Source organism: Dermacentor albipictus, chromosome 6 (genome assembly GCF_038994185.2).
Source record: "Dermacentor albipictus isolate Rhodes 1998 colony chromosome 6, USDA_Dalb.pri_finalv2, whole genome shotgun sequence".
NCBI classification, from domain to species: domain Eukaryota; kingdom Metazoa; phylum Arthropoda; class Arachnida; order Ixodida; family Ixodidae; genus Dermacentor; species Dermacentor albipictus.
Genome location: NC_091826.1, coordinates 5,743,478 through 5,759,375, shown reverse-complemented (window position 1 = coordinate 5,759,375; position 15,898 = coordinate 5,743,478). Strand labels below are relative to the sequence as shown.

General features: G+C 45.0%; 1 protein-coding gene across 2 annotated transcripts in view; it reads right to left on the bottom strand.

The window, feature by feature from the left end:
- The window catches only part of LOC135921791 (chorion peroxidase-like), a 118,872-nt gene that overhangs the window by 65,693 nt on the left and 37,281 nt on the right, over positions 1–15,898 (bottom strand). Inside the window, exon 1 of one of the 2 annotated variants that reach the window (XM_070539823.1) lies at positions 14,858–15,115. The exons of the other annotated variant lie outside the window; for it this stretch is intronic. Within the exon in view, the coding sequence (XP_070395924.1) occupies positions 14,858–14,874 (17 nt within the window). The 5' untranslated portion in view covers positions 14,875–15,115. Of the gene's footprint in view, positions 1–14,857; positions 15,116–15,898 lie in introns of those variants that run through there. 2 annotated transcript variants of the gene reach the window in all.

The following is a 15,898-nucleotide window of genomic DNA, read 5'->3' as shown; positions in this document are numbered from 1 at the left end:
TTCGCGATAACGTTGCCACCTTAGAGATTATCGAGCACTAATCTATCACTTTAGCTTCACTTAACACTTGCCTTTGGTGTCCCTTTAAGCAACGAGCGGCCGCGGAGCCAGCTGTGGAAGGAGACGACGAATGCGCGAGCGCGTTGGTGCGGTTGCGCCGCCGACGACGAGCCAGAGCGCGAGTTGTTCGCGGACGACGCCCAGTGCATGCAGAGCTTCGGATGTACGACATGGTTTTTGTGATTGCTGGGAGCAGCCTTTATAAAGTAAAGAAAAAGAAAGGTTAACATTGTTCATTAAATATTGCTGATGCAGCAGGTTAACTGTGGAACTTAGTAATAGAAAGATATGCCACAATACAGTTAAGCGCATCTATCTTCGCGCCTAAAACGAATAATACTCAGTATGTAATACACTACGTTATCATATGCCAGAAACTTCTGAATGTTATTTTTGAATAAATAAAGATTACAAAGACGCGACTTCACCAACACCTACATTACGTTTGTCTACTTTGAATGGAACTTTGCCTTATAACGTTGTACAATTCACGCAGAAAAAAAAAAGGAACGCCTTTGACATAATCTTCTCTTTTTCTTCCGTAGAGCTACGATGCAGAGCCTCTTTGGCATACTAGAATAGGAGATACTTGGACAGCAAAACCAGCCTCGACGCAAGGGGCGTCGTTTGCTCTGTGATTCTGCAATGCCGAGTTGCTCATTCATCACGTTTGGCGGTGCTTCTTCGAATGAACACCCTATACTGAAACACTGATGCCGCGAATCATTCGTCTATACGTCCGTGAGATAAGAGCACATTGTCCCTTTTAACATTTGCCATACACACACTTTCACTCACAGCACCGCTTGTATGACATCACCCTTCGTGCGGCATCACACAAGTGGTGGATAAAACAACTCGATGGCACACACTTCCGAAAGGTTTGATGCATAAATGAAATCACATGCGAGATCCCAAAATAAAAACAAAATGTTTTGGGAGCGTGGGGTCCAGGTTCCGTAACACGCATTTCGTCTTAGGCTTTCACACGTCTTGAAACCATTGTGGTGAACAAAATGAGAAAAAGATGAAAGCTGGAGCCACGTTTCGACCAGTGGACTGGTCTTCTTCAAGGCGAACAACCTAAGGTGTGTTCAGAGGTATCAAGGTGTTCTAAGGGTGTGTTCAGATAAGGACAGACTAAGGAGGGTCCTGACTATTCTTTAGTTTTCAGCGAAATTTCTTTGCTAAAAGTAAACTGCTTTACTAAAATTTCTTTGCTAAAAGGAATCCACCTCCGTTTTGCGAAACGTAGCACCGATTTCTTGAACAAGAAAGAAGGCCTTATTTCGCTAAAGGAAGATAACAGCATTCTAACGATGTAATAGTTTGCGCAAACCCGCAAGGTGGAGAGAAGTAATTAATTAAGCGAAAATGAGACATCCTCCAATCACAGCAACTGCTACAAGGAACCCGTATGGGTTTCCTTTGTAGCAATTGCTACGATTGGATGGATTTTTAATTTTCCCTTAATTAATTCTCATGGCTTGCAGATTTTATCAATTCGAAGTCCTATCACTCCTAAAGTAATGCATTGCACCCTGTCAATGTTTTTCCGGTAAATCTACAACACTAGTCTTATTGACCCATAAAGTTAAATTTATGTGACCCAGAGTATGTTTTTGAAATATTGCCCAAGTTTGGCTTTTGAGCAACTGCCTCTGACTGACCACGAAATTAAGGGTGCTATTGGGGTCGTTTTAGGTAAGGCGGATGAAGCTGAAAAATAACTGACAAATCTTCAAAAGGTTTCTAGCAAGATAAAAAAGAAATACGCAACTGCACCATATATTTACTTCGTTGTGAAATTCCCAAAATGCTAAAATTGAAAAAAAAGAATAATGAAAATTTGAACATTTTGGGGCCAAAAAATTGGCTGCGGCTTAGCTCAGCTAACCATGGATATGCAAAGCGAAAGCTTGGTTTAGCCTGATTAAGTCTTGGTTCGTCCAAAGTATACGGTTGTGTCTACGGTTGTGGTCTCGCTGCCGGCGTTTAGTGAGCCGAACCACTCGCTCTTGTTTAGTCCTTGACGCTAGCTTCGCGCGCTGGGCATTCCGGGCCCTCTCCACTGAAGCAGTTCGCCGGGCGATATCCGCGGGTTGGTCAGACGCCGCTTGACGACGACGGCTCCAAGCCTCCCGCTCCCGCGCAACGCTCAAAGACTGCCTGGCTTCGCTCTCACCCATGGCCAAGCTCGCACTGACTAGGCGAGCGCGCGGTGAGTCACGTGGTCAGGCAGCGATCCAGCTGCGGAGAGCGCATGCGCCAAGCCGGCGGCGGCGGAGCTCGATGCGGCTAGTCACGTGATGCTTTGCGAAGGCTACGGCGCCGCTGCGGTCAAATGAAGGTCAAATTGCTGGCGATGGGAGGACGCGACCTCCCATTAATCGGGTCGATCTAACACGGAGCTTGATGCCGACTTCACCATGGAAGAGGTCATACAGGCGCTCAGAGATCTCAACAGCCGATCTATATCGGGGCCGGATAACATCACCAACAAGGCCCTCCACAAACTGTACGAGGGCGGGGCGGAATAGCTCACTGCGATAGTTAATGAGACGTGGCGTTTAGGCAAAGGTCCCATAGAATGGAAGACGGCCAAAACGGTCTTAATACTGAAACCTGGCAAACCTCTCCGCATGGACAATCTGCGTCCAATCTCGCTTACGTCATGCGTGGGTAAGACCATGGAGCATGCGCTGCTTAACCGTATGAAGCCTAACCTGGAAGACAATGACATAGATCCTCACAATATCATTGGCTTTCGTCAGGGGCTGGCGACGCAAGACGCTATGAAGCTGGTAAAAAGCCAGATACTAGACAGCACAAGAGCCGTCAAGGCCATCCTAGGTCTAGACCTAGAAAAAGCCTTTGATAACATCCGGCACTCATTCATTCTACAACAAATCTCAACACTCGGACTTGGCCAACGTCTCCATGACTACATCCGTGACTTTCTGAGGGGACGGCAGGCCTCGCTACGAGTCAGCTCTCTGCAGTCGGAGCCAGTCGAACTGGGCGACAGGGGTACCCCGAAGGGCTCGGTGATATCCCCTACCCTCTCCAACCAGGCAATGATAGGTCTGTCCAGGCAACTGACTCGAAGCGAGAACCTCCAACATACCATCTATGCAGATGACGTGACCATGTGGGTGGCAAAGGGGAGCGAAGGACAAATCGAGCACACTTTAAAAAGTGTGATCCGAACCACTTTGGTGTTCTTCAAACCAACAGGCCTGCGGTGCTCGCTGAGCAAGTCTGAGCTACTGCTATATAGACTCAAAAAACGAAGGTCCAAACCGAAGGGATGGGACACAGGCGCCGACCCCTGCGTCTGCCTGTACACCACTGAAGGCAACACAATTCCGGTGGTTGGTCACATCAAGATGTTGGGCATCAGAATAGAGGCGAATGGCTCGAACACCATCGCAGTCGCTAAGCTCACCACGAAGGCCGAGAATGCCACACGCCTACTGAGACGAGTTGCTGACCAGCATCACGGGCTCAAGGAGGACAACCTGCTTAGACTGGCAGAGGCCTTCATAATAAGTCAATTCGTGTCCATCGCGGCCATGCACAATTGGTCGAAAGTGGAGAGAGATAAGCTTGAAACGCTCCTGCGTAAGGTCGCCAAGAGAGCCATGGGTCTACCCATGCGCACGAGCATGGAGGTATGGACGCATTATGCATGCACAACACGCTGAGCGAGATTGCAGGGGCACAGGAACGGGCACAAATCACCATGCTGTCAAGCGCACCTGCGAACAGATGGGTCCTACGAGAAATCGGCGTCGCGCCTCGAGAGATCGAGTGTAATAGCCACGCGCTAACTAACACCCGTGCAGATGAAAAATATCAGGGCAGCCCCCCTGCCCAGGAATATGAACCCCGAGCACAACATCGACAGAAGACCTGCTCGAGCCAAAGCACTCCTCCGACAGGCAGCCGCCTCCGGGAAAGCATGCTGCTTTACGGACGCAGCGAAATATCCTGGCAGACGAGACTGTGTAGCAGTGGTGGTCAACAAAGATGGCACGGTCATCAATGCGTGCACGGTCCGCACTGATAGTCCTCAGGTGACCAAGCAGGCGGCCATCAGCCTTGCGTTCCTAGAAGATGGTAAAAGCTTGGCATACTGGGACTCCAAGAGGGCAATTCTGTTCTTCGGAACATGGAGCATATACCCGACCGTCGCCAGATTACCCGGCACTCAACACCTCACCCTACACTACATCAACTGGTTTCCGGCACACATGGGACCTTCGGAGGGGCCGCTCCCTAACCTCAACGAGACGGCACACGAGGCCGCACGAGACCTAACTCACCGTGCGATCCCGGATTCCCTCTCTGCAGGATGGACGAGCGCGACCCCCTCGTCACTTACAACGATCTTACCCAGCACTATAAATTAGGCAAGAGAACCATGCCGCTACCGCACAAAGCACTTAATAAAGCACAAGAAGTCACGTACAGGCGGCTTGTGACGGGCACCTACCCATGCCCAGCCTTCCTGCACAAAATCTTTCCGGACGCGCACCCTCACAATGAGTGTCGCTTTTGTAAAGATATAGCTAGCCTTGCACACATGCTCTGGGGTTGCCCCCTGGCACCGGGGGCCAGGACCACCAAGGAAGAGTGGGATCGAGCTCTACGCAGTTCGGACCTTGACGCACAGCTCTGGGCTGTCCATCGGGCCCGCGACGCGGCGGAGGGGCATGACCTCTCTGTCCCGACGTGGGAGCGGCCCGCTGCGCGCTAATCATGCGCACCGAGGGGCCCCAATAAAGTTATTCATCAATCCTTCTGAAATGATCCCCGTGTACATGAAAGAGGCAAAAGCCTAGTCGTAAAGCGGTATGGCGCCTCTGCAGCGGATGAACCAGCTGTGTTTGTTCAGATAAAGACAATCGCAAAACGGGTCAAGATTGTTTTGTTGCCCTAGAAATTATATGGACACTCCAGGCGCATTTCTGCCGTCGGCGTCGCTGTCGCCGTGAGGGTCCGTATAAATTCCAAGGTCGATAAAATCGTCGCGGCGCACCATGTGCCATATGAGCGAAGAAAGCGTGCGAGGTTGAACAGGTGAACGTGGCTCAGGGGGCTAAATCTCGCGTACGCGATCAAGCAAGGCGGGCCGGAAGCGCGCCCTCTCCTTTCGCCCACTAGAGGCACGGGGGTGAGGCGAGGGCGGGGGGCATTCTCCGGCGGCTGCCGTGCGGGCTTCGTATGGGCCGTATTTTGAAAGCGATCTGCGACGTTGTCAAAGTGCGCGTCCGCGCGGGCCTCATCTTCAAAGCAATCTGCGATGTTTTCAGAGTGCGCGTAGTGCCGGTAGCTTCGTAAGCGCTGTGCTTCCGACGTTTCGTTCGCGTTGAAGCGATAGATGCACAAAGGTCAATTCGCTCGCCGCTGCTGGCACGGTTACTCACTCCAGAATTTTGACAGAGCGTTTCCGCGCTCATCGAGAGAAATGTGTTCGTGTTTACCGGTGAGCCCCCCGCGTCGGTGTGACCATACATGAGTTTTAAATAGTCTCGATTTTCTCGGTTAAAATAAAATAATGCAACATGTTTTGCAGCACTACATTTACCAGTCCTGGGTGGGTATTCTATAAAAGTTTCATAAAAATTGGCGATGATTATTTCTTAATGCTATATCCTTAATGGTACCGGATGTGTCGCAGAACATGCTGTGTTGGCGTCCGGCGTCGAGCGTCGACTATCTTTTCGCGAAAAGTTATTCCGAACTACGCATACCCAACCACGAATCCCTCCGTGTAGCACTAAGAAGCTACAGAATTAATTGAATTTCTCAAAGTAAAATGTATCAGAAAAATTGTAATATAATGCTTACACACAGCCTACGGACATGCTAGTGTTTACAGCGCAAAACGTAGACGGGACACGAGACGAAAAGACGACACCACAAGCGCTCACTTTCAGCAATGTTTTTTTGAAATTTTTACTCAAAATAAGGATTGTACATGCAAAAGCTCTTCTTTTTTCGTTAGTAACAAGGACGGCGTGCTAGCAAATTGGTCACGAAGTCCAGGCAATCTCGGCTGCTTCAATTATCTCCCGAACCAGCTGGTCATTGTGTTTTTTTCAGCACTTCACAGCGTCTGAATTCTGTGGCACAAGCTTTAGAGGGTCAATTCCTGACGTGGAAACCCAGGTTACTGTTCGCCTGCTCGACGCTAAGTTTATGTTCCTTTAGTGTTTCGTTCGTGCATCTTCCGGTTTGCCCTATATACATTTTCCTACATTTCAAAGTATAGAATACACCACGGCTTTTGTGCAATCCACACAACGGCTCTTGTGATTTATCGTGTACCCTTGCTGCTTTATCGATTCTTCTGCATTGACGCGTCGGCAGTGGTTTTTCAGTTTTTCCGGGGCAGTAAGCGCAACATTAACTCCAGCTTCGCGCACAAACTTTTTCATGCGGTGACACATGTTGTGCACCTACGGCAGGACCACGGTCCTTCGCTTTTCTTTCGTTTTTGTGTTCTCGCCACTTTGCTCGCCATTGACACGCTCCAGTTTTAGGTTCTTGCTCATTCGCTCCGCAACAGACACAAGAAGGTGTGACGGGTAACCAGCCCCAGTAAGACGATCAACCTGTTGACAAAAACTTTGTTCCATAGCGTGGCACAATTTTTCAAGCGCTTGTGCTCTCTTCCCCATTTTTGAAGGCGCCAACTGGAATGGCAGTGGCGCCTTGTCGCCTCTGGATTCATAGGCCCAGCAGGCCTTCCAGCTAGAGACATGATAGCGTCGGATCGTGGTTTGAATATACGAGAAAACCTAATTCAGTTGCACATAAATTCAAACACAAACCCCTTCCGCAGAGTTTCTACCATTAATTCGCAACATTATATTCACGGAGCTACCATGGCTCGTGCTACAGAAACAACAAACAAAGGCTACGCAGTCAATCACCTTGTCGGTCGGATAAGTCAGCCCATGTATTCGCGACGGGCGTCAACAAGCGGGAGACATTTTCACTATGACATAAAATGAACGCTGAAAAGGCTGCATAACGGTTAACGTAACGGTATAGAACAAGTATGGCATTATGAATTTTTTAAATGTGGTTTCAATACTGATGATCGTCTTTATGGACACGATCACAACCATGACTGTGACCCTCTCAGATTTCCAGGTATAAGGCAGCGCAAACTGCAAAGCACATTTAACTGCCACAACACACGCACAAGAAAAATGAAAAAGAAAGCTTCGTTGTTTTGTCAAGTTTAACAAGTTATTTGGTGTCCGTCGCACACTGTCATTACTTCTCACGAACGAAGGGTTCTGCTGTGTCAACTGTCACTGCTCCCAATCGCAACCGCGGGCAGCAGCATCCAGCAGCTGTACGTGGGATAAAAGAAAACGCACTAAAAACTCTGAAGTCATAACAGCCATGAAATTGGGCTGCTAAATAGAAAGAGAAAAAAAAAGACCTTCCGAACCTCTCGCAATTCTCTTAGCTTTACTGCGGCCATACAGCCATGAAGGTCTGTCTTGCTCGTTCGTCTGCAATACGTCAACATGGTGGCTTGAGAGTTGTTGAAAGTTCACCAAATCGACCTTTCTGACCATAAATGCCGTTTGTTGTGAGCTTAGGCCACTTTGTTTTTGAGAGTCCGTTGTCCTGACGGCACAGGCATATTAGCCGACGTGACCTTTAGAGATAAGTGCAGTATTCAACGGGTACATAACTTCTTCCATCGCCTGTTTTACTCGGTAAATTTATAGGCACAGTGACTTGCTGCCAACCACTCATATCTGCGAGCTAACAGCTCTATCCATCATACACGGTTTCACTTTCGCTACAAATTTTTTTTGTGTATAGTGAGTACAAACAAAAAAGAGTCCTCGGTAGCGACATTGTTCAGTTGTTTTCCGCACTCATGCCAAGCTATAAAGAATGGCCCGAATTCGGCACTGTTACTATGAATCATGCTGCGGCATCGTGCAATGACTGGTGCGGTGTCATCAACACAGCGAAGACTACTTTCGTCCTCGTGGTTTGTAGACAACTACCGCCACTGCGAATTTCTCTACGCATGAACGTTAAGGCGTTTACAGAAATTTAAAATTCTTGGCATACTAGACTCTAATTTTTTTTTATTAGCGGCTATTGCAGCATTTTGTCTCATTGTGAATTACAAAGAATGGTTGTTTTCCAGCTGGAGTGGAAAATAAATAAGTGGAAGGTTCCGTATTAAGCCGGTAACGTTAAAATGACGGCACAATGCACTTAAGATGAGCCTCATTTCTGTTAAATATAAAGTTTGTGAAGCCAAGGTTTCCTTCGGGACATTTAGAAACACAGTTGATAATGGCAGCATGACACTAGCAAACGGTTGCTTAATTTCTTTTATATTGTTTATTTTTGAAGAAGTATGATATAATCGCGTTGTCAGAAACGTGGTTGAAACCTGATGAATTCTATAATATTCCAAATTTTATTTCAGTTTATCTCTCGCGACCAACCAAGACGCGTGGCGGAGGAGTTGCTTTGTATGTACACAAGAATATTCCTTTCAAGCATTGTCCCAAACTGACATGTCAGGTTCCCGATGCATATGATTTCTTATTCCTTGAGCTGAGTTCCAAGTTGACTGTAGGTGTTTTATACCGTTCCCCAAGTTCGCACATTACTCTTTTTCTGGATGCCTTTGAACCTGCTCTAGAACACCTCGCTTCTATGAATAATCCTGCAATAATATGTGGAGATATTAATATCGACACTCTTAATGACAATGCAGCTCCATACGTGAACCTGATTGAGTCTTACGGGTTCCTTAATCAAATAACACAACCAACTCGAGTCACCCCCTCCGCAGCGACGCTCATAGACCATATCCTATGCAATTTCGAAACCTCACTGTCTTTCTCTGGAGTTATTGATGCTGATATTTCTGACCATTTTCCAGTGTTTTTTCTAGCATCGTATTCTCCTCTCAAAAAAGAAATTAATAAACGCGTGAAAACAACTATTGATCACAGCCTGTTAAGTTCCCGTATACGCACTCTAGTGATCAATGTTGAGAACAGTAAGAATATTAACAAAGAATTCGACCACCTTATAAATGTTATCTCATCTTGCTTTACAGAAACAATTGTTAATGCAAAATCTTATTATTCTGACCCAATATGTCCTTGGGTAACGACTGAGGTCTTAGCTGCTATACAAACTAAAGATAAATGGTATAGCAAGCACAAGCAGTTCAAAGCTAATGAATACTATCGTGTACAATATAAAATACATAGAAATAAAGCTCTGGCCTTACTTAGAAAATCCAGAAAGAAGTATCATACAACTCTTATAGAAAGCAACCAACATACCCCGCGTAAAATGTGGAAAATAGTAAACTCGGTCATTACACTTCGAGAGAAGGATCATATACTGCCAGAAATTATCCCACCTAATAGAACCACAGAAAGCCTTGCAGAAGACTTCAATCAATACTTGTGTAATATAGGTCCAACTCTTGCGAAACAACTAACTATGCACGAAGCCCCCGAGCTCCCAGCTCCTGTACTTAATTCTTTGGTTTTTGATGACATTACTCAGGATGAAATCATTTCTACCGTTAAAAGAATGACTGCAGGAAGAACACCAGGTAAAGATAAGATCCCCTTACTCGTCAATAAACAGCACATCGAGGAACTGAGTGGGCATTTAGAAAAATTATTTAATGCATCCTTCTACATGACCACATATCCAGACGCATTTAAAATAGCGCAAGTCACACCAATATACAAGTCCGGTAGTAAGGATGACATCCAGAACTACCGACCAATATCAATACTTAGTGCCCTTAACACAGTATTTGAGAAGTTATTGATGAAACGTTTTGCCAATTTTCTAGATAAATATAACGTATTCGTAGATAACCAGCACGGTTTTAGGAAAAACAGATCTACTTCCACGGCTGTACAATGTTTAAGTGAATTTATTAACAAAGCATTAAATAACAAAGAGTATGTAGTTGGCATTTTTGTTGACATTAAAAAAGCGTTTGACACTGTGAACCATGATATACTATTATCAAAACTACATCGGTATGGATTCAGAGGTCAAGCGAAGCAGTTTTTCGAAAGCTATCTTTCTGGTCGCAAGCAATGTGTTAAAATCGACAAATCCGTATCAAGCGTTTATTCCATCCTTTGTGGCGTGCCTCAGGGCTCGGTATTGGGACCATTACTATTTTCCTTGTAAATAAATGATCTGCCAGGTGCTTTGAATTATGCCCAAACTATTATGTATGCTGATGACACAGCCCTTCTCTTCTCTAGTCATGACCCTAATATGCTCGAAAGGCACGCTAATAGTGATCTTTCTCAGATGTGCCAGTGGTTTTTACAAAATAAATGAACAATACACACCTCAAAGACTAAATACATTGTGTTCTCTAGTCCATATAAAAATTCATATAGCTTAAATGAGTTACGAATAGGCGCAAACCCCCTCGAACGAGTCAATCAACAGGTATATCGTGGTATAACTCTAGATTCAGCTTTCAATTTTAATCCTCACATTTTTCGAGTAAGCAGGAAATTGAGACGGGCTTGCTTTATCCTAATAAAAGCTAGAAAGTTCTTCTCGCTTCGCACATTAAAAATTTTGTATTATTGCCTTTTTCAAAACAATATGACTTACTGCGTGGAGTCCTGGGGACTTACGTATAACACGTACTTAAATCAAATAGTAATTTTACAAAAAAGAGCACTTCGAATAATAACACATAATAAACACACAGATAGATCCGCTCCACTCTTTCGTCACTTAGACATTACACCTTTTTTTTTGCTATGCGGGATTTCGAACTAGCTTATGTGGTTATACATATACTAAACCATAACATCCCACTATCATCATCTGTTTTTGTATATCCATCTCGTCCAACTAGAAATTTTTTCAGTTGTTTTAACCTTCCAGCTGTTAATAATGTATACGGTAAAAGAAATATCACCTATGCCACTGCTAAAATTTGGAACCAACTGCCTGCTAACTTAAAAGTAGGTCAATTCTCAATCGCCGATATAAAAACTTTTTCCGCAGCCAGCAATATTCGGCTCCACTATAAGTCTGTGTTTTTCTTTCATGCATTCTTTCTTTTATTTTTTTATTTTTTATGTTGTCCTCCGAACTTGTATAATTTCTTGAGCATTTCGCCTGCCTTTGTGTATAACTGTAGTATAACTGCTGTTACATGAATCCTGTGTAAAATACTGAGTTGTCTCACTATAATTATTTTTCGCACTTCCTGCATGGGCCCAAGTCTAGCGGAGAAGGCTAAGGGCCCAGATGACTCACATGTATTTCTTAATAGTCGTTTGAATAAACTGATTTTTGAATTTGAATTTGAATTTAATCGACACGGATGAAACTTCGCATACTGATTTGCCATAAGAGTCCGCCCAGTTTTCTTAAATTTCGACCTTTGTGGCACATGTAGTGATGCCATGATGACGGGCGAAATATTGCGCCGCTCTTAAAACACCCTCTTCAGGCTCTGGAGCATACGTAATTTATTGCAAATGTCGCACTTAACCCACATACTCCGAACTTCGAGTAACTTCAGTCACAACCTGTCCTCTATTCTCTCGAAATGTAAGCAAGGTGCCTCGTCTGGTTCACCGTGGACACCAAAGAAACTACAAACCTGGTATGACACATAAAGACAAGGAAACAACGGGTGTTCAACAATTCTTTGCAACCCTTCTATGTAAGCCAGGGACACAAACATTTCGCCACATATTATACTTAACATTTGCCTTACTTTAATTGAATTTGAAGTTGGCGTCTTGTGCAGTTGTTTTACGACGTTGGGAAATATACCGGATTGCGGCAGTGTATGGCACTACGGAACGTTTGAATAACTCCCGACAAAGGCTGTAATGAAGCCGCCGTGATGAAACCTTTGTGCTTCATCAACACGATTCCTAATTCTGCGGACTATGCACACCGTGCTTCGCACAGCTCACCACCAAGGAGACTAGGGAATAGCAAATGCGTGTATAAAGCATACGAATTGCGAGAACACGAGTATTGCATAATTATTCTCAAAGCACATAGTTTTCCTAGACATTTCAAACTATTCGTACGCGTCACCAGTGGAGCGGCTCCTGCTTCCTTTCTACAGATAATATCGGCCGTTTATGGTCCTTCCATGGAAGAGGGAAAATTTTTAAGCGTTTCTTATAAAATCTTCAAACGGACCGGAAACGAGTGTTTAATACCCTTAATTTATAATTAAGAAATATATTTCAAAATTTGTCTGCCCATTGTGCCTCGTAATTCCCACACTTTTCCAAAATATAGACTTCGCGAATAATTTATATATATTTCTTTAATAAAACCGTGACAACTCGCATATAACGTTTCCGAGCGCTTCTAGTCGCATGGAAAGCTTCGCTGTGAAAATAACGCGTCGGTGCAGTAGTAACCGGTGGAATTGCTTCTGGGTGCTCAGCTGCCTACAGGACTAGTTGCGGGTGTACTTAAAGAACGGCTAGTGCACTGAACGATGCAAAGGGGAGCAGTGGCCGAGCTGCACCACCAAGCAACGAGTGGCATCGCATCCGGAGAGGATGAGTGCCGAAATACGAGCGGTACACGTACATCGGTCAGTTTAACAACAGCAGCTCAAATGTGTATTCTTAAGATACACAGGCCGCAGCTTTCCGTCAGAGGCAGAAAGGAGCATAATAATACAGCTACATTTTTCTAATGTTACAATTCTTATTTGTCGAAGTCCCAGTATATTGGAATGTACACCCTTCGCTAGTATTCAAGCTTCCTGCAGCAAGTGACAGTTATCAAGGGAGTATTTTTGTCCGCCAAAATTTTGCCCAATACCTTTTTGCTTTATGAGATTAATTTCCGCATCAATATGAGGGAAACTCGCGAAATTTTTTCTTGTTTCCTCTCAAACAAAGACGGCGAAACCTAAGCGCAAGTGCACCGTCACTGCCAAAAGTTATCCCGCGTCTTCGTTCATGCTTTCTGATGTGCAAGACAAAGAGCACGTTGTGTCGGCTGCTTTTCTACAGCACGTACCATTCACGACGTAGCTGTTGATATTTCATTTGTTCTTACGCATGCGAGACCATTGCCCATCGTATTTATTTCTCAAAAGAAAAATAGCGTCCCTGTCTTTTGTTCTGCCTCATCTGGCTCTCAGATCTGATGAAAGAAACTGTGCGCACGTTTACCCAGAAACCGGAGGAACGCAGTCGAAACTCACAACCGTCGCCTCGACGAAAGTTAATATCTATGCAAGGTCGGAGCAAGCAAAGCCGGTGCAAAACTCGCCAGGATTGTTTTCCGGGCAGGAGCTCCGCGGCCGCAGAGCTTCTGCTTCAAAAAAAAAAAAAAGAAGTCGGCCAGTCTAGTTCATGGCTGACACCGTTTTTTCTCATTCATAAAGCTATGAAAAGCCGCAGGTTAACTGCTAAACCGGCTGTAATAAAATTGCTACATTGAACAGCAAAACATGAATTCTGGCAACTCACCTAAGAGAACGCTTTTGATTAACGACTAAAGCGTACTAGGAAACTGCCAATCAGCTTCAAAACAAGTTTTGAAAACATTCAAGAACGAACTTACCAACTCTAAGACCACATTAAGAGTAGATATCTCATCTTATAACGCGCATCTACAATAGCTTTCGAAACAAATTTTCCCGAAATAAAAAAAAAGAAAAGTACTAGAGAGAGCAGACAAATGTTCTCCGATTTAGTCTCCCCAAAATTCATAGATGAAAATGAGAGAACTGTGATATCTGTTTCATGCCGAAGTAATAAAGCTGTAAGCTGGATGCTTCAACATTGTGAACTTTTTTGTGTGTGTGATATTTCGTAAATATCACCACGCGGAATTACATGGACCCGGTTTAGTTATGCAAAAGTTACACACGTTTAGTATATGCAAAATTTCATGTGACCCGCCATGGTGGCTTAGCGGCTATGGTGTTGCGCTGCTAAGCACGAGGTCGCGGTATCAAATCCCGGCCGAGGCATCCGATCCCGGCCGCGGCAGCTGCATGTCGATGGGGGCGAAATGTAAAAACGCCCGAGTCCCGCGCCTTGGGGGCACATTACAGATCCCCTGGGGGGTCAAAATTAATCCGGAGTCCCCCACTACGGCAAGCCTCATAATCAATTCGTGGTTTTGGCACGTAAAACCCCAGAACTCAATTCAATTCAAAATTCCATGCCATCATATCAAGCATATCGTAAATTTTGGCATTGTGATAGATTAAGGAGCGCATGTCTGTCTTTCATGAGCAATCACATGAGACGCTCTTGATGTAGAGTTACTTCTACATCAAAAAATAATAATAATTAAAAAAAAACGTGCAAACACAGGAACACGTGTGGCTCCACATGGCAAAACATCTCACTGCGAGAGAGGTACAGAAGATGTCTACGGTGTTGGTTAGGCAACATCGAAAAAAGCCAGTTGACGACATTGTTTCACGTTTTACAAAAAGGTGTGATTCACTGAACCAAGTACTTATTCTTACTTTTAAGAAATACCCAAGCGCATGATGTTCATTTTTGAAAACGCTATCATTCTTTTCTGCCACCCAGTTCGGTAGGAAACGAGTAGATTGTCCTTTGGGAGGCCACATTCAAATGCAATAATTTAAGGGCGATAAATCCGACGGAAAACTAATTCAGTGTAGAGCATTAAGAGAGTTCCTCAACCTCAGCCATTCCATTGCATGGGACACAACAGTATTGAAGGCGCCTACGATTTCTTAAGCTGCTCTCACCGCCAGAGGACCTCCATCGCTGCTCGTGTGGGCGTGCGTGTGCTCGCAATGTTCGCACCTCCTCGTATGGTGAGCTGAATTTCGATACGTCTGCGACTTTTATGCTAGGCTGGGTGCTTTCTTTGTTGTTTTTTTTGCCTTTTTTTTTTCACGATCGTTGAAGGTTACAACGTAGCGGAAGTGTGAGCGGCTACGCATCTAAAATAACAGGGATACTGAGAGGGGGTGAGTAGTGGCTGCTGTACACGATGCACGTCGTAAAAGGTTTGTGCACCATCCGGTGGGCTGTGACTTATCTATTGCACACCCGAGTGCAAGTGGCGAGCTGCGATGCAACGGGACGGTCGAAAACTGTCGATGCGTTTTTTCAGCTTGTTTTATGCGGTCAGCTTTGCGCGGAAGCAAGACTTTTGGGCGCTACGTGGTTACAAAGCGCAGGAAGCTACCGTGAATATCATACCAAATATCCGTAAGGAGTCCACAGCGACCGTGATACTCCACAAGAAAAACAAAAGAGCACCGATTGAGAAAGGCAAGAAGACGTGCCCTCTCCGATGCTATTCCTGCAAGGTTAAAAAAAAAAGGTAATCAACCTATTAGGCCGGGAAAGGTTAGGTGTCGGCATCAAAAATGGAAACAAAACCGCAGCCTGCAGTTCCCACGGTCCTCTTCAGCAACTCTGGAGGTGACTTGCAACGAATGATTGAGTGCCTCAGCCGACAAAATTGAAGAGTGTGCTTTGAGACTAACACGCAGAAGAACATGCAGCTTTCGCAAGACAGGGGTAATTGGATATCGATGGGAGAAGTGTTCGTCCGACAGTGGATATAAGATAGCTCGATGATTATGATGGGAAATATTAAGGTATTGTTCAACAGCCTCTCAAGAGAATGAAATTTTGTAGTTGGCAATCAGCCTGTAGAATTTTTGTGCAATGATACGTTTATCTAAGCCAATTAGACCCAAGAAATTGGCATTATAAAAGCGACATCTACATTAGAGTAAAAATAGATTGGAAAGCGTTCGGCAGACATTACCAAG